This window comes from Camponotus floridanus, unplaced genomic scaffold, assembly GCF_003227725.1.
Source record: "Camponotus floridanus strain SB8 unplaced genomic scaffold, Cflo_v7.5 scaffold134, whole genome shotgun sequence".
NCBI classification, from domain to species: domain Eukaryota; kingdom Metazoa; phylum Arthropoda; class Insecta; order Hymenoptera; family Formicidae; genus Camponotus; species Camponotus floridanus.
In genome coordinates, this window is record NW_020229253.1 from 172266 (window position 1) to 197329 (window position 25064).

General features: G+C 33.8%; 2 protein-coding genes across 2 annotated transcripts; one reads left to right on the plus strand and one right to left on the minus strand.

Annotated features, from left to right (window-relative positions):
- The first annotated feature begins 2191 nt into the window (after positions 1 to 2191).
- On the plus strand, positions 2192 to 16870 carry LOC105250346 (cadherin EGF LAG seven-pass G-type receptor 2). Its single transcript, XM_011256381.3, has 14 exons — positions 2192 to 2486; positions 7454 to 7757; positions 8109 to 8380; positions 8603 to 8767; positions 9314 to 9752; positions 9972 to 10213; positions 10374 to 10898; positions 11444 to 11796; positions 11947 to 12161; positions 12438 to 12997; positions 13137 to 13445; positions 13680 to 13974; positions 14314 to 15958; positions 16500 to 16870. Exons 2-14 carry the CDS (start codon positions 7460 to 7462, stop codon positions 16708 to 16710), a joined length of 5529 nt encoding a protein of 1842 aa, XP_011254683.1. The 5' UTR covers positions 2192 to 2486; positions 7454 to 7459; the 3' UTR covers positions 16711 to 16870.
- Positions 16871 to 18276: 1406 nt separating this feature from the next.
- On the minus strand, positions 18277 to 24350 carry LOC105250338. The gene is made up of 5 exons (XM_025406188.1): positions 23615 to 24350; positions 21573 to 21994; positions 20684 to 21091; positions 19165 to 19593; positions 18277 to 18961 (listed from the first exon to the last, which is right to left on the minus strand). Exons 1-5 carry the CDS (start codon positions 23759 to 23761, stop codon positions 18529 to 18531), a joined length of 1839 nt encoding a protein of 612 aa, XP_025261973.1. The 5' UTR covers positions 23762 to 24350; the 3' UTR covers positions 18277 to 18528.
- Between the last annotated feature and the right edge of the window lie 714 nt (positions 24351 to 25064).

Genomic DNA, 25064 nt, shown 5'->3' on the forward strand with positions numbered 1-25064 from the left:
GCAGACGTAATCTTTCCCATGCAGCTCTCGGCTTTACTATCGCGTGTAGTTTATTATTGTACAAACGCATCTCTCGCACTCGCGGATGCGACGAGTTACGTGTCTTCTGAATTCCTGCAGCCTCGCTCCAAGACACGAGATTCATCATCACGGTCGAGAATTTAAAAGATAAGAATCATACGCGTTATTTTCTCATATTTTTCTTTCGTAATTTCTTGCTCTGTATCTCTCTAATGACATTTAATTATAAAGTATAAATAATGAGAATCATGCAATGTATAAATAGTATATAATGTTAGTAGTAATGCAATATTAATTAAAGATAATAATACTATAGAAATTAATTACAATACTAATATTTTTATTGTTTATTTTTATAAGTTAATCATTATTCCTTATTAATCGTCAATTAATATTCAATTCTAGAAAGCTTGCATCTGGACCAAAAATTCAAACAATTGCTCGCCAATATTGCTAACAATAAACTAAAATGTGCGCGCGCGATTGGAGAGATCCAGAATCCGGTTCGGCTTGATCTCCGACAGCTTGGATAGATATTGATCAGCGAGTTGCTCCGGCTGTATATATCGAGAGGAAAACAATCTCTGTCCGACTTTAGATGCCGGGATCGTTGATACTCTATCATCGAAGGTGGAGCCGCGCGTTCGCCGCGGCCTTTGCTAACTGTACAAATCCCCCTCTTGTTCTCGTAAGCGAGGTCCTCCTCTTACCCGGTTGATTTTCTGCCTTTCTCTCGGTTCCTCTCTCGTCATTCTTATTTCCCGCAATCGTGCCACGATTCACGAATACCTCTTTTCCGCGTCCTTTTTATCCCCACCGGCTATGAAGAAGCGAGAGAGAGAGGAGAAACGGGGTAAGGAATGGAGCGAGATGAAGGCACGCCGAGCCTTCGGCATTTTAACGTTGCTCTTTTATAGCCTGTACATCTTAAATGCTCTGGAGAGACCTTTTCAACCATCTCTTTGATGAGATAGACGAGAACGAGGAACTCGTGAGAGAGATCGTTTCGACTGCGGTTTAAGATTGCGATGCCATATCGAGACTTGATTTTCGAAATGCTCGACTTAATCGACAATATTAATGTTACATAAATCGATATAAAACAATATAATTCATAATAATTGATATAATAATAAAATATAACTTATAATAATTGATATACAATTCATATATTAATGCAATTAAATGCTGCAATAATATTATTTTTTAAATAGATTTAATTTTAAATGGCAATGTTTTGTTATAATTAAAGCAGCTCTCGAAACTTAGGAGAGACGATAAACAGAGGATTTTAAAGGAGATAATTACATTTTTATGAAAATAAACGCTTCATTGAATGAAAAAATGTTACTTTCTCTCTTACAAAGTTTTCTCTTTAAACTATAATTATTGACTCAATTATTTCTTCATTGCAACGCTTGTATGCTGAAGATAGAATTAATTTTATTTCTCGATATAGACAAATTTAATTCGACAAAATCATTTTTTCCTGCTGGTATATTTGATGATATATTATGTAATTAAAAAGCTATATCGAAAGGTCACAGCTTTAAGATTGTTTCAAATGTCAAGAAAACTGATGATGCAATTCCATTCTCATCATCGATTGACTTCTCATCACAGCCTCACTACAACTTTTGTCATACCTCATTATTATCAAATCACACATCACAATCAGCAACTCGTTTATTCGTGGAAGACATAATTCATTTTGCATTAAAAATTTTTATAAGAAAAATTTAATATTATGGTATTAAATAAAATAGAATATAGAAAATTTCTATTTTTCTAAAGGCTTATATATATATTTATTTATTTAAAAAAATTTTTAAATATATTTAAATAAATAAAATTAATTTTAAAAGAAAGCTAAAATTTCCCTAATTCTAATTGTATAATCGTAGGAAAATTGCTTCGTAAGCCACGTAATCAAATTCTTCAAGATCTTTTGCGCAACCCTTTCACCGGCGGTTGAAGATTAAATCGAACGAATCCGGAGGGTCATTCGACATCCTGGCAACGAAAGAGAAAAAAATCTCGTCTCTCGGATCGTCGTCGTCCTCGAGCGGATTTTACCGAGTGCGGACTATAGACTCTCCTTATTCTGTGGCGCGCGACTCCTCTCTCTCCATACCTTCTACTCCCGTGGTGGAGGCCACATACCTTCTTAGGATGCAGTGTAGACCTGTCCATTGGCTGGTAGACACCGGTCGGTTCTCTTTTCGGTCTGAGACGACGCCGATGTCCGATGAGACCGAGAGGGTAGAAAGACACGCTCGCACCCGCTCGTCCTTTTAGTTACCTGTCCTCAGGTGCGTCATGCGGATTCGACGCGGTTCCACCGATACGTTTAAGTGAACATACAGAGCAGTGCGCAGGAACATAGCACGTGCGGTATCGTGACACGATGAGGTGATAAACTGTGTGTTGTGCCAGCGCACGAGATCTCGGAGCGACTTTGGAAGGTAAGTTTTCTGAGCTAATGGAGATGGAATTCTTGGATTCATTGTCCTCAGCAAGCAGATGCTAATTGCCGAAAACGTTGACCCCTAAATTTACTTTTGGTTGGAAGAAACTGTTCAAATAATGAAGGGTCTGTGTTGACGGATCAGCTCTCGTTTTTGCAGCGTGGGTGACGGAGAATATTAAACAATGTTGTAGATTAGTTCGTATGTTTGTCTCCTAAAATAATATAAAAATTGTTAAGCTGGATTGTAATGCTACTTCGCTTTAATTGCTGAAGAAATTCTCATTATCTTTATTTATCTCATGCCAAAAGAAAGGAGAATGTTTATTGTGCCAGAATTCTTTTATCTTATCAAAATGATTTCTCTGCCATTTTCCATTTCTTTTAAGTTTGTTAGCCATACTCTGCATAATTATTACTATTTTTATTTGAATATCGGAGATTATTTTACAAATTTATTGTACAATAAAAATGATGACATAAAAGAAAGGGAGGAAATTACAATCGGACTGGGTCTGACTACGATGCTTCTGTAAATTGAGGAATCGAGGTCATCGATTGAGGATATCGTCTTGTTTCAACGACGTTTTCTTGGCGCAACGGTATCGCTGTTTTTGTTCGACATCCGTGGAATGGTGATACCGCAACCAGATTAGAAACTTGTCAGAAATTATTAAGTTTTCACAGTATCGCGTTTAATAAAATAATAATTCCAATCATTGAAATATCGCATAATGCATTAATTTATCGATTATTATATATTTTAATTATTATATATTTTAATTTATCATTCTAGCAAATTAGTTTGCATTTGAATGTTTGAATTTTCAAAAATTGGAGTATTGCTAAAATTTTTAATACACTAAAAAACACAATTTTGAATGAAAGTTTAACGAAGCCGTGTAAGTCTGCTCAAAATCTCGTTATCTTTCTCGCCATTCTGCAAGGAAACCAGTTCTGACCAGCAAGTTTGCGGCTTGTCTAACAATAAGAATTCAAGGGACTTGAATTCAAGGGACAATATCATGAAAAGTTGCATAGTCACGGATTTGAAAATTTTTTTGATGAACTGTGACTTTTGGCATTTATGAATAATTTCTGGAGATTGTTACTCAAAAAATTAATCCTTCAAAAAAAAGGATGAGCAAAATTTATTTCAAAAGTAATCATATGCTATATTAGCGAGAAACTTCTTATTTTTTATGTGGATTAATATTTTTCGTTATTTTTCGAGTATTTATTTTAAAAAGAATCAGAAGTTATAAGTTTTGAATATTTACTCCAAAATTTTCTGATAATATCTTTCGATGAGAAGTGTATACTAATGAAAGTGAAGACCTATAAGAAGATACGTACGCGCGCGTGCGCAGCAGGATATTCCTTTTCTTCGTCATTCATCCTGACATCACCTGGTCACGCGGTGTCAAGATTCCAAGTGCGTAACGTAACGGAGACCAGAGAAAAAGGGGTGTAACGGTTTTTTTTCTTTCTCTCTCACTCTTTGCCTCTGTTTCTCCTTGTCTTTTCTGTTATTTGTCCTATTTTTTTTCTTTGTTTCTTTATTCCCTGCTTCTCTAGAATGAATCTATTTGAATTTTGTTACTTATATAATTTCGATTACAGTTCCTGTACTATTATTTACATTTCTAAACAAGAAATGTGGGATAAATCAGATCTATTTTTTTCTGCTCATGCAATTAAAAATGATAAATTAAAGTATTTAATAATTGTAATGTACATATAATAGTGTGTGCATATAATAGTGTGTGCTATTTGTGTAACACATAATCTTTTAAAAATTTTATTTAAAAAATTATTTAAGTCACCGGAGAAAAAAATAATTTTACAGATGAAAAGATATTTATTCCACAAAAAAGAGAATATGCATTTTAATACATCAGATATATCTGTAAGAATTATTTCAGAGAAATGATTAATATATCATGCTTGTATCTATTCGTGGAAGTTTGTTTCTTGTAAAACGCTTATTAAAATATCGAAGAAATTTTTCTGTGCTGAATAACTTATAAGATGGAAAATATTAATAAAATGATTACTATTAATAATATTAATGAAATGACTATTACTAATATTTGCGATAAATAAATTCCTTTGAAAAAGTAGTACAAATCGGTAATTATATTAAAACTGATTTATTTTGCTTTTTCTTGTAATAAAAAAATACCATTAATATATTATAACGAAAATTAACGAAAATTCCAAATTAAATATCGGTTATATTATTTGCAACGCATTTTTCACATGCCTATCGATATATGTAAATTTAAATTCTCAGACATGAAAATACATAAACAACAGAATCTTCGTATAGATAATTATGACAAATTTGTTTGTCATGAAATTATAATTATAAAGCTGTAAGAAGACATAATTAAATGTAGAGTAATTATGATATCACGGCGATCTTTCGCAAGTATACATTTTTAAATAATTTCGTAGTATGCGAGTCGCATATTGGTTTCTACTTCACTGCATCACTGCGGTCGTAGAACCATCATTCAATCTCTCGGTATCATTTTATACTTGACTGACACTAACGGTCGTTTCTATTTAAGGTTCTGTTACGTGTCGTATTCCGATGTGCACGCGGTTATCACCGTCACGGAGTTTTCACACCTTTCAACTTTACGAATTACTCCAAATATGTCGGAGAAATCGAGTTTGCTTTAAAATAAGGCATTAAATCTCATTAACGCTGCACATCATTTAAACTCGCCGCTATAAAAATAAAAGTCGTGATTACAAAATCTTGATTCTCAATTAGTCGCATGAGAAGTTTTATTTGCTCCTCGAAATTTTCACCTCGGATAAACGAATATCGTAAATTCTCAATATTACTCACTTTACTCATCAAATATTATTTTTATTTTATTTATTTTTTATTAAATTTACTTCTTTTTATTGTATCATAAGAGTATTTTTATTTTAGTGCATATAAAATATAAATTTATATGGATTATTTTTGGCAACAATGCAACAATTAAAATTAATTATATTATACATAGGAATCGCAGTTTTAAAATGGTAATTTCTGGTTTCTTTCGTTACGCTAAGTTCAAAGTTAACTATTATATTATCTGATTTTTATTTTATTCATTTAATTCAAAGATTGCAATCTATCTAGGCACGATAGCAAGCAACAATGATGAAAGCCAGATGCAATATGTCTTCACCAACATTATGACGTCATCGCGGATAAAGCTAAAATTATAAAGAGAAAATATATATATTAGAAAAAATTTTTCAACCTAAAAAAGTATCCTGTCATTTAAAATAATTGTTAGATTTAAAATTCACATTAACATTCGCAGGTTCCAGAAGCCACATAAGTACATGCAATCATCGACGCTATCGTGTAATTTAAAGCACTGTTTCGTCCTATGAACTTGCTTCTGCATGATGCTTCGTAACGTATTTTCATTGCGGAAGGTTGCATTTTGCAACACGCGCATCTTCTCGACCGGCGCATAAATAGGGATTTGCGTTCGAGAACTTGTAGGATATATGAGAGGCAAGTGCTGGCAACCGTAAATTTCCTTCCTCCGGCTCGATTGATAATTACTTCTCCTGGAGACGATCCCTGACGGCGGCCGCGGCCGGCTGAACGCGGAAGTCGAGGTTACTCTGCACGCACGAAGGCGTCGAGGAAATGCGGAGCCATTACCCCACGCTGTATGTCATTGTTGCTCTTGCCAGCGTCATTTCTTCCTGGTACCTAATAACATCGTGATGCGTCTTATCTGCCTACGCGATATTAATAATAAAACGTATCTCGCTCCGATGTCTCCTCCGCGGATACTGCGTGGGAATATTAATTAAAGACGCACGCTATTATCATAATCGGGAAGACTGTGCTCACTTTATTAATATTGATCCTGAATTTGCAAATTTAGTCGACACGTGTATTATTCTAAAGCTATTTAGAACATTGTTTTTAGATATTTATGTAAAAAAATTATTATAAGTACGTAATTTTTGTATTTTTGTGCATTTTATTATATTTTGTATTATATTGTATTATATTTTTATATTTTTCGAAGTTCTTTTTTCCTAAGTAAGATAAAATTTCTAAATAAAAAAATAATTTCTTTTGACATATACAAATTTTCTCAGAAAGTCAGTTATGACTCATTGTCAGACAATTCTCTTTCATAAAACAGCACGCAAAAATAATTTTCTTCACGTTTCTCGTTCGTTAGATTTCTTTAAAAGATATAAAGTGAAAACACCACGCTTTTCCATCCGGTATAAATCTGTACAATTCGATTTAGTCACGTCGTCGTCGAGTTTTCCTATATAGACCGGAACACGAAGTGAACTCCTAAAATGAAATCTGATTTCTAACGGCATTTCGCTCAAACATGAAAAATGCATTCTGATGCTGCCATGTTGCATCGGTTGATTGCGAGAGATTGCAAAGATTGTCGGAAGTATATACCGGTCGCCTGCACGCTGAACTTTTTTCTCTCGCAGAGTGGCTAAAAGTAGAGTCACGTTTAAACGAAGATTGAAACATCTTCGGAATCCTTGTATCCTACTCACGCTATTGCCATTTCCTATCCGTATACACTCGTTTGTATGCGCATGTTGTAGCTTTTCGAGTAATAGATCGATGAACCCTGATGTAAGAATTTGAGTGTATTCAATAACGTCTGCTTAATAAGAATAATAGATATCTTTCCATTTTAATTAAGATAAACATAGTGCCTCTAATTTCAATTTTTATTATTTAAATAAAATAAAAAGATATGATTAATATTTTGATTTATATTCGAATAGTTAATTTATAAATTTAATTTCTATTTTATGATTTTCCTATTTTAATGTTTACTTTAAAGTAATTTTAATCATCTTTGATTAATTTATAAATTAATTTATTTTATTTACGGGTTATTTTTCATATCAGAACTGTTAACTCTTCGATAAAGCACGAGTCGATTGCAGGTGACGATGTGGACGATTTTGCTGTTACTAATCTCCACGTGGTCTTCGTCATGGAGTCAGGTGATAAACAGGGCGCCCCATTTCGTTCAAGGTGGAGATATGGCCAGGTTGGCTGTATCGGAGGGCACACCGCCTGGTGCTCCTGTTTACACCCTTCAGGGAGAAGATCCTGAAGAATCTAAATTGCATTACTCGATCAGCGGCGAATACTTTACCGTCAACAGAGAGACCGGTGTCGTGATCCTGAGGAAAGCCTTAGATAGGGAGGCGCAAGATCTCATCGAAGTCATCATTAGTATAACAGGTAGACCTATGTATCTATATGTAATATTAAATAATAATCTATTATACCAATCGTCTATATATGTGCATCTGTTTTTCTTTATATTTTTTATATCAATATAAATAATATTATAAATATTTAAAAAAATCAGCAAGACTTGCATAAATCTATATAATTAAAAAAATTAATAAATTTTAAGATCTTATGTCTCCTTGAATATATGTACAATTAAATATCTCTAATATTGATTAGATATAATAATAAATACTTAAATTAATTGGAATTATTTAATATATTGTTCTCAAGAGAAAATTAATTTAATTTAAATTTTAATCAATTTAGATTTAATTGGAATAAACTTACCCGTTTCAGACGAAGGTGTCGCTGGATCGGAACCAAACACGGTGTCTCTTCGTCGCGAAATAGCGGTGCTCGACGAAAACGATAATCCACCGGTGTATCATGATCGTCCATACGCGGCCAGGGTGCCGGAAAGCGCGCACGTGGGTGATCTATTGCTGCCTTCGAATACGATCATCATCACGGATCAAGATGGTGGTGTCAATGCCGATGTTCATGTGCAATGCGTCGCGGCATCGCGCGACGATGACGTTTGCGAAGTCTTCGACATTACTACAGAAAAGGTAATTAATTTGTATGAAATATATAAAAAACTAAACAAATTAAATAAACAAATTACTAAAAAAATTAAATTACTTTACTAGAATTATTTTATTAGAAATATATATTTAAATTTACATCTGTATATTAAATTTTTTAGTTCATTTCTAAGATAATTTTTTGTCTCAAAAAAAAAATTAATGTACCGGTACACATCTAATACCTATCTTAATGACTTCTTTTAGCTCGCCGAGGGCAAATATGATGTTCAGATCACGCTAGCAAAACCGTTAGATTACGAGAGGAGGAACTCGTATTTGATTAATTTACTAGCTGTTGATGGAGCTAGTGATCCGTCAAAAAGATTGCAGGCTAGAGCGACCGTTGCCGTTGATGTTCTCGACGTTCAGGTAAGTAGGTCTCGATCATAACTGAAATAACCGGTACATAATTGACGATGATCTTACATTGGATAATAACGTCGTTTGTGATAAAATTAGTAGGGAATCATCAAACTAGTTATTCAATCTCTGCCTGTCAGTAGGAATATTGTCAAGTGGAGATTTAGGTCACAACTCGCGAATAACGTTTACAGCTTACTCGCGCTAAAGTAACGAGTCTTTCAGTTTTATTTCTATGCCATAGTCTTCGCTCTATTGAATATGCTTAATTTTTCAATTTTATTGATTTGTTCTTTATTATTCCTAAATTAAAAAAAGAAAATATGCTGAATTCAATCTATGGATATATAAGAAAAATAAATGAAGTTTAGTCGACTAATAATAATACAAAATAAAATTGCAAGTCTAATTATTTCAGTGTTTATGATTTCATGTAAATTTCCTATGATATAATAACGATGATGCTAAGGTGATAGATATTTAAAAATAGAGAAACAATTTTCTACTTGGAGCGTTATTACTATTCTTTTTTATTCAGCAAAATTTGTCGCGCAGGATCAGCCACCCATTTTCCTGAATGCGCCTTACAGCGCGGCGCTTCCGGAGAACACCGTAGCTAGTCACACGGTTCTGATAGTGCGAGCTCGCGACGGCGACACGGGTCAATCTAGGAATTTACTGTTAACATTGGAGGACGAAGACGCGGGCCATTTTGATCTCGAGATGTCTCGCGACGGTGATGTAACCATCGGCAAACTGGTGACGACCAATGTATCTCTCGATCGCGAAGATCCCAGGATTTTGCAGAATGGCGGTATCTATACCTTCCAAGTCAAGGCCACTGAGCTGATCAATAACGAGATACCAGCCGACATCGCGACGTCGATCGTCACGATCGTTGTGACGGACGTGGACGACCTCGTGCCCGTTTTCAATGAGGATTACTTTAGCATCAAGATCTCCGAGGATATTGGAAAGGACACTCCTCTGCCAGGTCATTAAGCCATCTAAAAATCGTGACAATCCAATTAGTTATAAAATTAAATAATTGAAAAAAATATTTTTACATTTTTTTATTTTGTTATTCTTTCCATTGACACTTATAAGTCAGAAAAATTTAACGAAAATAAGACTTGAAATCTTTATTGTCTTCTTATCTTTCTTTTTTATAATTCAAGAAGATCTTTTGTTTGACAACATAATGATTAAGCAGGTCTGAATATGATTGTGAGCGACGGCGACGTGGGCGACAATGCAAAGTATTTCCTGGCGTTACGAGATGTGCCGAGATATTCTGGAATCAGTGAAGCATTCACCGTCAGTCCCGAGGAAGCTCAGGGTCGAGTACCAGTAGTGATCAAGGCTAAGGACGTTAATGTTCTCGACTACGACGTTGACGACTCCACAAAAAGAGAACTCGAATTTGATGTTGTCGCGACCGTAGCCAGCGAAGTGGTCAGCACAATTCTGATTATGATTTTTTATTGCTTACTTTTTTGCATTTTAATTGAAAATAATTCAGACAATATAATTCCGTGCAAAACATCTCGCTGATTATTTTGTTGAATGTAGATAGTTCTTATTACATATATTTACAGTATATTTTATGCTATAGGTGGCAACCTCCAGGGTGCACATTCAGATTTTAGACGCCAATGATCACAGTCCTGAGTTCTCTCAGTCAGTCTACAAACTGGTAGTCTCGGAAGACGCGGAACCCGGCACTCGTTTCGGTGACGTTTACGCCAAGGATTATGACAGCGGTTCCTTCGGCGAGTTAACATACACATTGCGAGGTTTCGGCGCGGATAAGTTTAGAACCGATTCACAGGAGGGCGGGATATTTGTGGCGAAGAAACTGGATTACGAGGTGCAAAAATCCTATTCTTTAACGATGGAGGCAAAAGACGGCGGTGGTCGAGTATCCGCTGTCAATATCCTCATCGAGCTCGATGATGTTAACGACAATAAGCCGGTGTTCGAGCAAGCGGAGTATTCTAGGACAGTTCGCGAAGATGCTACAAGCTTCGATCCACAAATGTTCGTCCGGGCGACCGATGTCGATGGACCGATGCAGGGTAACGGAAGAATCTTGTATTCGATCAGCCGGCATAATAGTATCACAGATGATGTCTTCAAGGTTCGTTATCGAAACGTTTCTAGAAATCGATAATTTATACATTTATTTTATATTTAAAATATTTAATAATAAAATTCTTTGATCAAGATAATATTTAATATTAATTAACATTAAAAATCTAGTAATTTTGTAAATTAATATTTAATATTTAATTATGTTTAAATTAATATTTAAATTATTAATTCAAAATATTATTAATTCTTTTATTAAAAGCATTATTCTTATTTTAGATAACATCAATTATAATACATTACATATATAAATTAAATTATATAACATGTATTAATTAATATTAATATATAATAAGTATATATTAATTAATATATTTATATAATATATTATATATTATAATTGATGTGTTACTTTTTTAAAATAGCATTTATGTTTTTAAATGATGTTTTTATGATTATACAAAATATATCTTATACTACTTAATCTCATAAAAGACACATTTAAAAAATGTGATTATTAAGCTTTATAATATAATTAAATATTATTTCAAAAATTTTTTTGAATGTTCATATTTTATAACATAAAATTTGCAGATTAATCCAGACTCAGGTGAAGTAACTATATCGAAACCGGTTCGTTCCGGAGACACCGAAAGAGGCATTTATGAATTAATAATCCACGCGACGGATGTTGGAGCACCGCCATTGTACTCCGAGGCAAAGCTATTCGTTCGCGTTGGTGTTCCCGGTAATCAGAAACCCATCTTTCGAGGAAATTACAAGTCGAATCTACCAGGTCCCAATACATATCGAGCGAGACTTTTGGAAAACGCGTCTCCCGGAACGGAAGTGATTCGGGTGGTCGCGAATGATCCCGATGGAAGAGACAACCTGTTGCAATATTACATCGCATCCGGTTCTAAAGATAATTTTGTCATCGATTCTAGGTGCGACATAAATTTGCTTGGATAATCCAAGTATTATAGAAAGCATGTTTAGTTTCCTTTCTTCCGCTCTTTCAATTCGCAAGATTCATATAAAATACATGAGAAAGATCTAAATATATCAATAGCTAATAAAATTTTTATTGGTTACAGTTCTGGCATTATAACTGTATCACCTGATGCCCGGTTGGATTTGGAGACCGGTGGTGAAAAATACGAGGTCATCGTATACGCCGTTGATTCTGGTACACCTGTCAAGGAAACTGCTACTACTACTGTGACAGTGAACATTATAGATGTAAATAATAAGCCACCGACGTTTAACGAATCAACATATCTGGTCTATGTTTCGGAACGTGCGAGCATCGGTATGTTATTAACAATTAACATTTATTAAATTCGCAACTATATATCTATTTATATTAAATAATAGCCATTTTATATTTAATTGTAAGTCATTAAAATTGAAAGATCCTAGAGATTCTGAAACATTTTGTGTTTAAACATTATAGTAGATAAAAATTTTTAAAAATTGAGTTTTAAATTTACATTAAAGAATAAATTGCACAGATTAATTTAATTTGAAATTTTAACATTTTATATGTCAATTGTTTTGTTATTTCATAAAAAATGTTTACATGCAGGTGAGCCTGTATTAAAGGTAGTCGCGACTGATCCCGACACGGACGCATATTTGGAGTATTCTCTAGTGGAACCGATAAAAGCTGTCGATAAAACTGGCGTGGCCTTGAAGAGCACGATTTCTTACGATTACAAAACGGCATTTCGTATAAATTCCACTACTGGTTTAATAACCGTTAACCGGATGTTGGATTATCAAGTGGCCGCTGTTGTAATTTTAACGGTGCAAGCGCGGGATTTAAATGCTCTCGTTAATAAAGATGAGCAAGAGGCAAAAGTGGAGGTGACTATCTACATTCAAGCTTACAGCGACGACAATCCGACGTTCACGAATCCTGGATGGTCGCCGAACAATCCGACGATAAAGATCACAGTTCCGGAGGAACAACCCTTGGGCACAACGCTATTGATGTTATCGGCGAAAGAGCCGACGACCGGATATCCGGTTCAGAGGTTCGAATTGGTGAGAGAGAATGATGACGAAAGTTACGTCAATGTAGGCGTTCAGAGTGGCAATGTCGTACTAAGCAAGAGACTGGATTACGAAACGCTGAATCAGAAGGTAAGAAATATGAGAATATTATTTTGCTAAATAGAGAAACTGTAAAAATGAGAAACTTTTTGCGATAAAAAATTCTGAAAATCGAAAACTAATAAATTACTATAATTAACATCAAAATTTTGATCTTATTTTTTTTCAGTTTATTCGTTTCAAAGTGCGAGCACTCGCTAAAGATTACGATATTACACGAAAGATGTCAGAGGCCAATGTAATTGTCGAAATTCATGATACTAATGATAACAGTCCAGTTTTCAGTCAAAAGGACTATAAGATTTCCGTATTGGAGTCGGCAAAGCCTTCGAAAATCGTGCTTAATGTGAAAGCGACGGATATGGATAGTTCAAATACTGAACAGGAAATTCAAAGAGGATATGGTGAAGTCAGATACTCCTTGACGGGTGAAAATGCCAATCTTTTCGAGGTGGATCCTATAACGGGTAATATCCAGGTAAAAATCTTCAATAATTAATTAACTAATTTAAATTCTGCAACATAAAATATCAAAGATGATAATGTCGGAATTGTAATATCTGAGAGATACTCTTCAAAAGATATTCTAATCTAAAATTAGCATCTAAAAAAACTAAACTATTTTTAAAAGAAGTCTTAATTTGTTAGACATCTCTTAGATAAATTTTATATTTCGTTACCAGAATAAAAAAATAAAAAGAATGATTTATAGATCGCTGTGAACACGACCCTCGATAGAGAGAGACAATCGGTGCTTCGTTTTTACGTCGTGGCATCGGACATGCCGCAAGGTGGAGCCGAGCAACGAAGCAGCCGAGCCTTGGTGACGATCGATGTCCTCGATGTGAATGATAATGCTCCTAACTTCGAACAGGAATCGTACACCGCGGTGATACCGGAAAACGCGCCGGTGAGAATCAGCGTGGTGAACATCACTGCTACCGATCCGGATGAAGGTGAAGGCGGGATGATTTATTTCGAAATTATCGACGAGGGTGAGGCCAATGGTAAGATTAAATAAATACACGCGTTCGATGTTAATTTAAAAAATATTTTCTAAAATAAGTGTAAACTATAAATATATATGATTAGAAAATAAAGCTATTTGAATCATTGTTTACGAAAAATTTTTGTCATATGTTGTAAAAAAGAAAATTAATTGTAAATTGTAATTTTTTCTCTCTGTCTCTTTCTTTGCATAAGAAATATAAAATATAAAAATATATGTATTAATATTTTTTATGTAAAAAAATTACAAGCAAGATTTTTATAATTTGGAAAGAGATAAGATAGCTTCGGAATAATTTAATAAAGTATTCATTGCAAATTGCGCTGATCATTTTCAGGACTATTCAAAATAAATCATACGACCGGCGAGATTTACTCGGCACGAGCATTGACAGGCAAAGGAAGGACCGAACCGTACAATATGCGAATAAGAGCGCAGGATGGCGGAGATCCGGCCTTAAATTCGGACGCGAATCTTATTCTGTACATTGGAGACGTGGTGAGCAACGATGGCGTGCCGCTGTTTATCCGGCCGACGTTAGAAGAAGTAGCCTACATCGCGGAAAACTCTACGATCAGCAGTCCAGTTTTCCAAGTAGTGGCGTCCGATCCCGACGATCCAAATCTACCGAATGGCAGGATCACCTTCCGCTTCTTAGAAGACGGCAATTTTGGCAAAGACGCGAGCGCCTTTAAAATCAACAGTGACACCGGGTTAATCAGCACGCGAAAATTACTCGATCGAGAGACCAAGGACAGCTACACGCTGATCCTGGTCGCTCAAGATCTTGGCGAGCCGCCGCAACAGGCGACTAGGGTACTTCAAGTCATCGTGAACGATATTGATGATCATAAGCCGCACTTTAAACGCAATCTTGACAGTCCGCCTATCGAGTTGAACGTTCCGGAAGAGATGCCGGTGGGCACTAAGGTCGGTGTGATCGAAGCGATCGATGAAGACATTGGTGAAAATGGAATGATCGATTATGAAATAGTATACGGGAACGAGGCGAGTCTCTTTCTAGTGGAGCGATTGGAGAATAATTCCGCCGTTATCAAATCAAATGGTCGTCTTGATCGAGAAACCACTGAGTTTCATTTATTGACCATCAAGTGTTTCAAATACTCTTCCAAGAAGTCGGACGTGGTGCCGAAACCGTACAACAGACAGGATCCTTCGGAGAGACAGGTTCTTGTCAGAGTACTGGACATTGATGATAATAAGCCACGTTTCAAGAAAGACAATGTGACTTTAGGAGTGCGCTTGAATGTGCCCATCGACACGAGTCTGATCACCCTAGAAGCCTACGACGATGATTCCAGCGCGTTGCCCGTCAACTATAACATGAGCAAGGTCTCCTTCACATCCTTGGTCGATCCTGCTATGTCGCAGACAGAGATTCCGTCACAGTTATCCTTGAACGCACGCACCGGCGAACTCAGGACGACAGGATCTATGGCTGGATATGCAGACGGTTTTATGGAAATGATCGTGTCAGCCAACAACTCGGTGATACCAGGACGTGAGACTAACATTACTGTGCGAATCTTTTTGCTGCGAGATCGCGACATGTTGAAATTTGTATTTTCCAAACCTCCGGTCGAGGTCAGGAAAACACTTGAGGACTTTGAGAAAGCGGTCCAACAGGCTCTTTCACTACCTATCAGTGTCAACGTGTATGATACGCAATTTTACTCGAAAGACGACAACTCTCTGGATTTTTCGTCGACCAGCTCGTGCTTTCAGATGGTCGGCAAGGAATCTTACGATCTGAATGAGATGCGAGCGTTGCTGACCGATCCAAAGAATCAAGAATTAAAAAAGGTATACAAGGCTTATCATGTAGAAAAGGTACAGCATTGCGCCGCTATAGTGGCGAGAGCCGATGCCTCCATGACGCAGATATGGGTCTTGGCAATAGCGGTCCTCGTCGGAATTGCGACCATAATATCCAGCTGTACGTTGTGCTGTATGCATTCGAAGTAAGTATTATCGTTAAAAAAAATTTCAAGTTATTAATGACAAAATTTGTACATATTAATAGCAAGCTCTTTAAATTAAAGCTATGTAAAATTTATTTTTCGATATGCATTTTGCTTTTATTGCTATTTTTAATAAATCTAATTAATTTTTTTAATTTTCTGTAATATTTGAGTTATCAATTTTTCATCACAAGTTAGATAAACAATTAATTTTTTTAAATTCTCTGTAATATTGCAATAACATTTTAACAATATATATATATATATATATATATATATATATATATATATATATTGTGTATTAGAATATAGAGAAGCTAAATAATATTTTTTATATAATTTTACATCAAGTAATAATTTATCTTTATTTCTCTCCTAATTCATATTTTTTGACATCTCGGGATAATTTATCATGGCTTGAAATTTACTTGGCAGTAAAGGCGTTAAGGTCGCCTACACACTGTTTTTTGTTACACACTTTAACGCCGTTTAGAAAGGAGGTCGCGTAACGAAAATGTCGCAATTCGTGTTTCTCTTTCAGATATAAGCGGCAAGTGAAACATGCGCGTTTGCGCGATCAACCACGACCGCCTCTTAGTTACGTGTCTTCCGGGCCTGCCATGGTCAGTGCTGGATCTCATACGACTTTAGGCCAGGGTACTATAGTCACTCTAGGTCCCCACGAGGGTCCATATGAATGGGGTGCCGACACGACGCTTTATCATCCGAGCACGCTGGGTTCGAGAACATGAGAGAGACTTAAATCAGAAAGATTTAAACTACATCGACTTTTTCTTTTCCAAGCAAAGTTTTTCAATTGTCTTTTAGTAAATCGTTTATTTAATATTCACAATTAATTCAACAATCAAAATGTTCCTCTGATGGAAAATGTTAATTAAGATACTCTTATTAAAATATATAAAATAAAAAAAGAAACGTATATATATATATACATGTGTGAAATTGTTATTAAGAAAAAATCGATTAAAAAATTTGTTTAAAAGTGGTGGTTCCTAAACTTTTTTATGATGTACCGTGTATGTCCTAGATTTTTTGAAGATGATAGTGTTGGATGAAAACTGTATTGGAAGATACAAAACTATCAAAATAATATATAACTTATAAATTTACAATTAAAAATCACTAGTTAGACAAACAATTAAGCAAGCAAATGAATTGATGGTGCTATATTTGTATTGTAAAAAGTAAATACGATTTAAGATGCATGTAATAAAGTATATGATTTGTAAAATGTGACAATATTATTTGTAAGTAATTTTAAGTAAAACTACTAACCCCATAAGATTGTATATTTCATATTCAAGTTACACTTATGTTGTTAAAAAATCGCGAGCGTTCTCCCTGTTGTAATATAATACCATATATTTAAGATAAAATAAAATTGTACATTTTATCATACATTTATAGTTGATAATATATATATATATTTAAGTTTGTATAATTTAATTTTGATTTTTTTTAAGATTCTATGTTTAAGTATTTGATAAAAGAATACGACACATATCTAATAATATCTACAATTATGATAAATAAATTATATAAATAAATCAAACTTTTAATCGCATATTTAATATCTATTTTTTAAAGTAAACATATATCAGATATAATTATATCATCTCAAATCGAATTGAAATTTCTTGGGGATTTGCTATAATATAATTTGTATGCAAAATATCCTTTTCGAGATTATTTTGTATTATTATTACATTGCAATTACATTTTTCAATTGGTTTGACAATTTCGTATCCATAAACGTAAATCATATGCTTAGTATTGCAAGATTTATGAAGCAATCTTATGTAAGCAACGAGTATCTCTCAATCGTTCTCACTAAAAGTTATTAGAGAATTGATCCACATGTCTTCAATGAAAATGTCAAGGAAGCAATTTGTATTCGAGTGGATTATAAACATGGTATTAAAATTTTTAGCTGATTACGTGGCATATATATTGACGTCATTCTTTTCTCCAGAAATGTTCAATAAAGACAAATTCTTGTTTCTGATTAATAAAAGTGGTATGATTAGTATGATGAAGTCGTATGATTATTGAACCTAGTCAAAACTTTCTTTTTATCCTATAAGTACATTTGCTTATAGATATAAATAATTTTACAAGTTAATGATTTTTTGTTCTTTCTGGCGTCTGAAATATTCTTTAAATTAATAATGTAACACATAATTCATATAACGTTCACAAAGTTTTAAAATAGATACAGATAAAAAGGGGGGATTAAGATTAAAAATCACAATAAAAATATATATCAAACAAAAATACGAAAACAATTGCATTGTGTCTAAAAATACTTTTGATAGTTTAAATGAAACAGAATGTGACGTCAAATATCTTTCGTTTTTTTCCTGTGACATTAGAATAGAATATCAAAATATTAAAGGATATCCGATAATACACTTCAACTCTCAATTTTCTCAATTTTCACTTATACTTTATACTTTCAATTCAATCCTAGCTGAAAAAATCGTGAAGCATTAAAATGCTTCAATAGCATCGATATCTTTCGAAAAATCGATGCTTTTTTTCTCGGCTTTTTAGTTGTTGTCGATTATCGTTGTGTTATCGCAATTCACGAAATTCTTCTCCGTACTCATTATCATTTTCTGTGCATTTATTTCATATTTCTCTGTGCTAGTATAATCCTCATTTAGGATTAATTTATGATTTGAAAATATTGTAGTATCCCCAACGATACCACTATCACCGTTATTTAGATCTGAATAAATTTCTGAATCGTTATTTAACATAAGATCTCCATTCTTTTGCTTATCGTCCAGATTCATCTCGTGATATCGCGTTATCGATATACTGGTCGTTTCTGAATTTTGATTCTCGAACTTCGATTCTTCGATCGCGGAATGATCGGTTAAATGTTTAGCAATCGATTCCAAGGGGGACATTATCTTCTTCACGAATTGCTGTCGCTCCTGAGTTCTCATTAATTTCGATCGATCGATGATATCGTGCCTAAAAATTAAATTTGGAATAAATTATACAATATAACTTTCCTTTTTAATTTTTCTGCCTATAAAAATAGAAAATACACACAAAATAATTATTATTTTATGATTATCAGTGATGATACAAATTTAAAGTCTATTTTTCAAAGCAAATTCAATTGATAAGTGAGATGAGAATCGAAAAAGAATTAAATCGTTAAAGACCTGTACCTGTTGAGCTTACTCTTCTTTCGAGGATACAGATTCAAATGAAATATCATTTGTTGCTTTTCGTCTTCTTCTGATAAAGTTGTAGGACTGGGTATAGCTATAAGAGGGATCGGGATCGGGGATGATGCGTGAAATTTCGGCATACGATTATAATGAAGAGGTCTTCTAGAATCGTAATTATCCGTAGATTCTTGCGGTCTCGCCCACGATGTCTTCTTATTCTGCTCCATGATATCTGTGATAGGATAAATATCGAGCATCACGCTAAACGGCTTTGGTTTGCGGTTTTTCGTGTACGTATTCGTCGAATAGGAGTTAATACTTTCGTACTGCGGTTCCGTTATAATCGGCTTGTTGTAACTGAACATGGGTCGAGGATATAAAGGATCATAGTAAGGACTGTAACGGTGTACTCCGACCGGTGAGAATCTAAAAAAGAATTATTTGATTAGTATAAATTACGTAGATTTTTCATATTAATTTATAATTAATATTATAATTAATAATTATTATTAATAATTAATCTTATAATAATGTCACATGTAATAATTTAAAATGTAATTTAAAATATACAGGGTGTCCGTCAATTTTCGAACTTAACGAAATAAAGAAGTAGATTGGCTCAAATTAAGAAGGAATGATCTGTATTTTGGGATTGTCGCAATAATTAATGAAATATTAAATAAAAAAGATCGGCCATCTGCGTGAGTAGAAGCGACGAGAGTCGTCCCACTGTAATCCGATACTACGAGTGCGGTAAAGCGATGGATCGATTAATTCGTTAAATATTTATGTATTTAAATATGCAAATTAAATATGCAATGAATCGGAATGCATTCGTTCGATTAATTTGTTAAATATTTATATATATATTTATAACGAATTAATCGAACGAATGCATTCCGATTCATCTTTTCGTTTGGTTTATATAAATATTTAATTCACTATTCGATTGATTGTATTCCGACTCGCTTCTTTATTCGATATATATAAGTATTTAATCAATTAATCGAACGATTACATTCTGGTTCACTTGTTCGTTCGGTATATATAAATATTTAAGGAATTAATCGAACGATTGCATTCGGCTTGCCATTTTACTCGCCGCGTTACAGTGAATATCGAGAGAGGCAGGCGTGGCGAATATGCGCGGCGTCGTGCACGATTTCGATCGTCCGCGTGCAGACGAAAAACGGTCAATTTATATCTCGACTTCCGGACGCAATAGCGATTTCTTTCTTTTTGCATAAAATTCTACACCATTTCGCGGCACTACCGTTTAAATCTCGTCCCGATCATCCGAGGAGCGGCTGACTTACAGTGAATATCTGAAATCTGCTTCTTGGACTCACACTTAAGTGTAATATTTATATATATCGAATAAAAAAGCGAATCGGAACGCAATCAGTCGAATAGTTAATTAAATATTTATATATACCAAACGAAAAGATGAATCGGAATGCATTCGTTCGATTAATTCGTTAAATATTTATATATATAAATAATATTTATTACAAACCTCACGTTAGATGTGGCTAAAAGGTTAACGTCCGCCGGGTGTTTCGGTTTGTACTGGTAAAATGGATCGTTATTATGTTGCGATTTGATGGAATAGGGTGACATCTCTTCATTTTCGAATTTATCACTATTAGATATCATTTCCCCTACGGTAGGGGTGAGATCGTATTTTTTCGGATTCATATAGACGCCGGTGAACTTGATGCCGCGATTTGGCACTGCAACGTTGTTAGCTAGGTACTTGATGATGTCCTGTATGTTCCTGGACGATTGTGGGTATCGGTACTGCGACAGCTGCGGATATCTAGGACGCTTGAATGATGTCGGATGCGGCGTCTTCAATTCCCAGTGAAACGGCATCGGTCGAGTTTCCATGTTCATGTCCTCGTCCATATCCGGGTGTTTATATCTTGTGAAATGATAAGAGAAAGAAAGCTGTCATCTCATTCTAATAAAAAAGAATTACTTGAGATATTATGTAAATTCTCATGATGTTATTAAGTTCCTTTTACATATCAAGTAAAAATGTGATAAATGACATTATTAATTCTTATACAGTTTAGAAGAAATCATTTATCGCGCGCAATTACTTAATGTTATCTAACGTAGAAAGTACTCTTCGCAATCAGAAAGGATGTCGACAATATATTGAAGATCATCGTTGTCAATAATATTGATGAAAGCGATATGTTAATCTGCGCGAAGCATGTTAATTCTTCAAAGGTCACAACATCGCGCCAAATTGACATTTATAATCTGCCGATCGTTTAAGTTAGAAACATCTTCAGTTATTGATATTTGTTTCTTTCGATATGTGATGATCGGAGAAAGCGGACGTGCTATTTAAAATAATCGCAGGTGTCGATCGCGACACGTGATGTCTCGCTTACCTTTGTCTTACTCGATAAACGATCGCATGATTGTCGAATAATTGCTTGGTCTCGACTTCCTCGTTTTCCCTAGCATCTTCAACAGACTTCAACACTCTCTTCCGGTGTTTGAAGTTATGCAGATTCTGCGCTCTCATCTCCGGCCCACCCATCATGTTAGCCTCATCCATCATTACGTCACTCGTTGCATTTCCTTGCACAAAATCGTCATACTTTTCATCGTCCGAACGATCTTCCATATAAAAGGCGTCGGCTTGATGAAGCATTGTAGCTTCGGATAGGATTGTAGAATTCGCAGATTTTTTCGCAAAATTAGGTGGCTTTTTGAGAGCATTCTGTAGTATATATATATGCTTCGTTTCCTGATTCATTTTACTGTTTCCTGATGTGGCGGAAGTAAAATCGTACATAAATATCGCCACCTATGGTGGAATTAAAAATTAATTTAAATTGAATTACATGTATATAATATTTACAACACTTGATACAGTCATAGCAAATTATAAAATTTAATCAAAAATCTTTAATATAATTTAATAGATAATGATAATAGTTAGATAATGTTAATAAAAATTATGAGTTGTTTATAATATTGAAAAAATATTGTACAGAGATCCGAGTAAACATTTAATAAATTCTTTATGATACTTTAATTAACCAGGAATTGACATTGGGCTACTTTCTCATGAGAGTGTCACACAAAGCCAACTCTTAATAAAACCTCGATGTCCAACTCGATTTAATTGAAAAAAATGAGGAAGCGCGATGAATCGCGAGATTGAGAGTAATAATTAATAGATTCTCGAGCGATGTTTGTCGAGCTTTTGAAGTAATTAACTCTCTTTCAAAGTAGCGGACGCTGCTGTTAATTCGTACGCGAAACATAGTTAACGCTCTATATGCGAAGCACGCAGAAATTCTTGCTCGCTTGGCTCGCCATGCATGTAAGGGATACTCTAAGATTCGCGGTGAAATTACAATTCCACACACGCCTCCGACATTAATCACCGGAGAAAACGTGCGAAATATAATTATGTCTATTGTTTCTGATGTGTGGAAGAAACTAGCGGAGAACTCCACTCCGTTTAATTATCATGTCTCCCTGACGCGTGCAACAAAATCGTGCGAAACAGGATGCATCATTTTGAGGACATTTTATCGTGCAAGGCTATTGTGTTCGTGTACGACGAAATGTGTAACAAAATGTTTGATAATGAAACGTGCATAAAGATAATTAAGAATCGTGTTATTTATACAAGTGAATTATTTTATATTCTTAACCTTGAAGTTTAATAAGATTTTAATAAGTTACTTGTAATACGATATCAATGACTCTTCATCGCCATCGACAACGATTCTTCATAGAATCATTGTCATTGATTTGCTATGACAATCATAATTGCTAAGTACACGCTCGTGTTTATGTTATAAAGAATAAGATATCTATTATTCAAATATATAAGAAAATATCTATAGCTAAGTGCTCATCACTTTCAAGCTATTCGTTGTAAGATTATTATATGGCGTTTATAATTGTTATATAGAATTTACTACTAAAAATCTAAACTTAGATAATATATAATTACTTATTAAAATTAGTACAAGTATACATATAATTATATATATATATATATATATATATATATATATATATATATATATATATAGATCAGAAATAGCAGTTATTTTATTTTTATATATTATATTTATTTTTATTATAAATAGAAAAAAATAATCACAGTAAAATTATGAAAATGAACTAAAAGAAAATAAACTAAATTATATGTTCTATTTTCTTTTTGATACTTTCTCGAAGATTTGTGACTAGATTTATTATATAAAGTAAATTAAATAACTTAATTCTTGATAAAATTATAATATAATTTATTATAATATAATAAGTGATATTAATGATTTCATTTTTAATTTATATGCTTTTTTCGCTTTCTTGTTCTTTCTAAAATATTTTCTAGCGACAAGATAAATGATAACGCGTAATTAATTAATGATATTTGTAATTCGATTTTCTCTCAATCACTCACCAGTATCACTGTTACCACAATCATAACTCCGATTGCAAATTTCCTTACAATCAAACCGTAACGACTCCTGTTGTATCGATCACTGCGATCAGAATAGAGCCCTAGCTCGGACGTACTTATGGCGGATCTCCTGCTTGTTTCAAGCATCGCCTTCTGAGAGGTCTGGCGACTGGTGTCCTTTACGATTACACATTGATGATATTGAATATCCTTAACTAAGTCAGCTTACCGTTGACATGCTCGACGAGCCTCGCTGAGATTCGTCGATTCGTTTCACCTTGTTATTGTCATCGGATATAATAACAAATCGATGAGCGTTTTTTGGCAATGATTATTTTAACAAACAAAAAGAAGTTTATTCTATAGCTTAATGGTAGTTTCTATATGGAGCACGTAAGTAGAGTTGCTGTCTCGGTGTTTCCCATGCAACTAGCGATCGTACATTTCTTGGCTCGCAGTTTTCATTAGATTCCATCAGCAGCGTGGAGATTTCCTTTGTTCGTGGGGGAGGCTCGTTACAGTAAGTAAAAGGCAGGTGGTTATGGGCTACTTACTTCGAAGCCAGACTCAAGTGCTGAGACATCGCACGACACGCGGGGAAAATCTCTCACCGTTCCAATGCTTGACCCGCTAAATACGCTTCTAAAACTCTAGTTTCGTTCGCTCATACGTCAAAGTAACACTGCGATTTCTTGTTCGTGATGTGCACTTTGTCATATCAAGTGTCTACATACGTATCAAGATTAATAGAAAGCGGTTTGAAGAAAGGAATGTGAGATAACATGTGGAATTATACAGAGCCAGTTATGGAGAAATCTACTGTCAAATATTGTAAGCTATACAAATAAAGATTAATATTATTCTTTGTAACTATTATTATCCTTCTTATGACTTATTAAAAATATTATATCTTGTAAAGAATATATCTTGTAAAGGACTAGTTATTTTATTACATACATACGTATATATATATATATATATATATATATATATATATATATATATATAATACACACACATACACGTACACACACACACACACACACACACACACACACACACACACATATATATATATTGATAAAAATATTTTAATTAAGTAAAATCTGTTTTACTCATAAAGAATGTGTTATTTAATTTTTTAAATCTATTTAAGAAAAAAAATATAATTGCAATATTTTTTAAAATATATGTTCATTGTTATGAATATAAAAAAATACTTCTAATTATAAAATGCGGGTAGTTTACACTTAGCTTACAATTAGTGCAATTAAATCAATCTTATATATAAACGTATTTTAATATACTAGATGGATCGTTAAAATTAATAGTAAATATAATGTGCATAATTTCTAGAAATTATTATATTATTATATTTCATTTTAAAATATATATTAAAATAATTTGATGCACATTAGCATATAATTATTATAATAAAATATTTAATAAA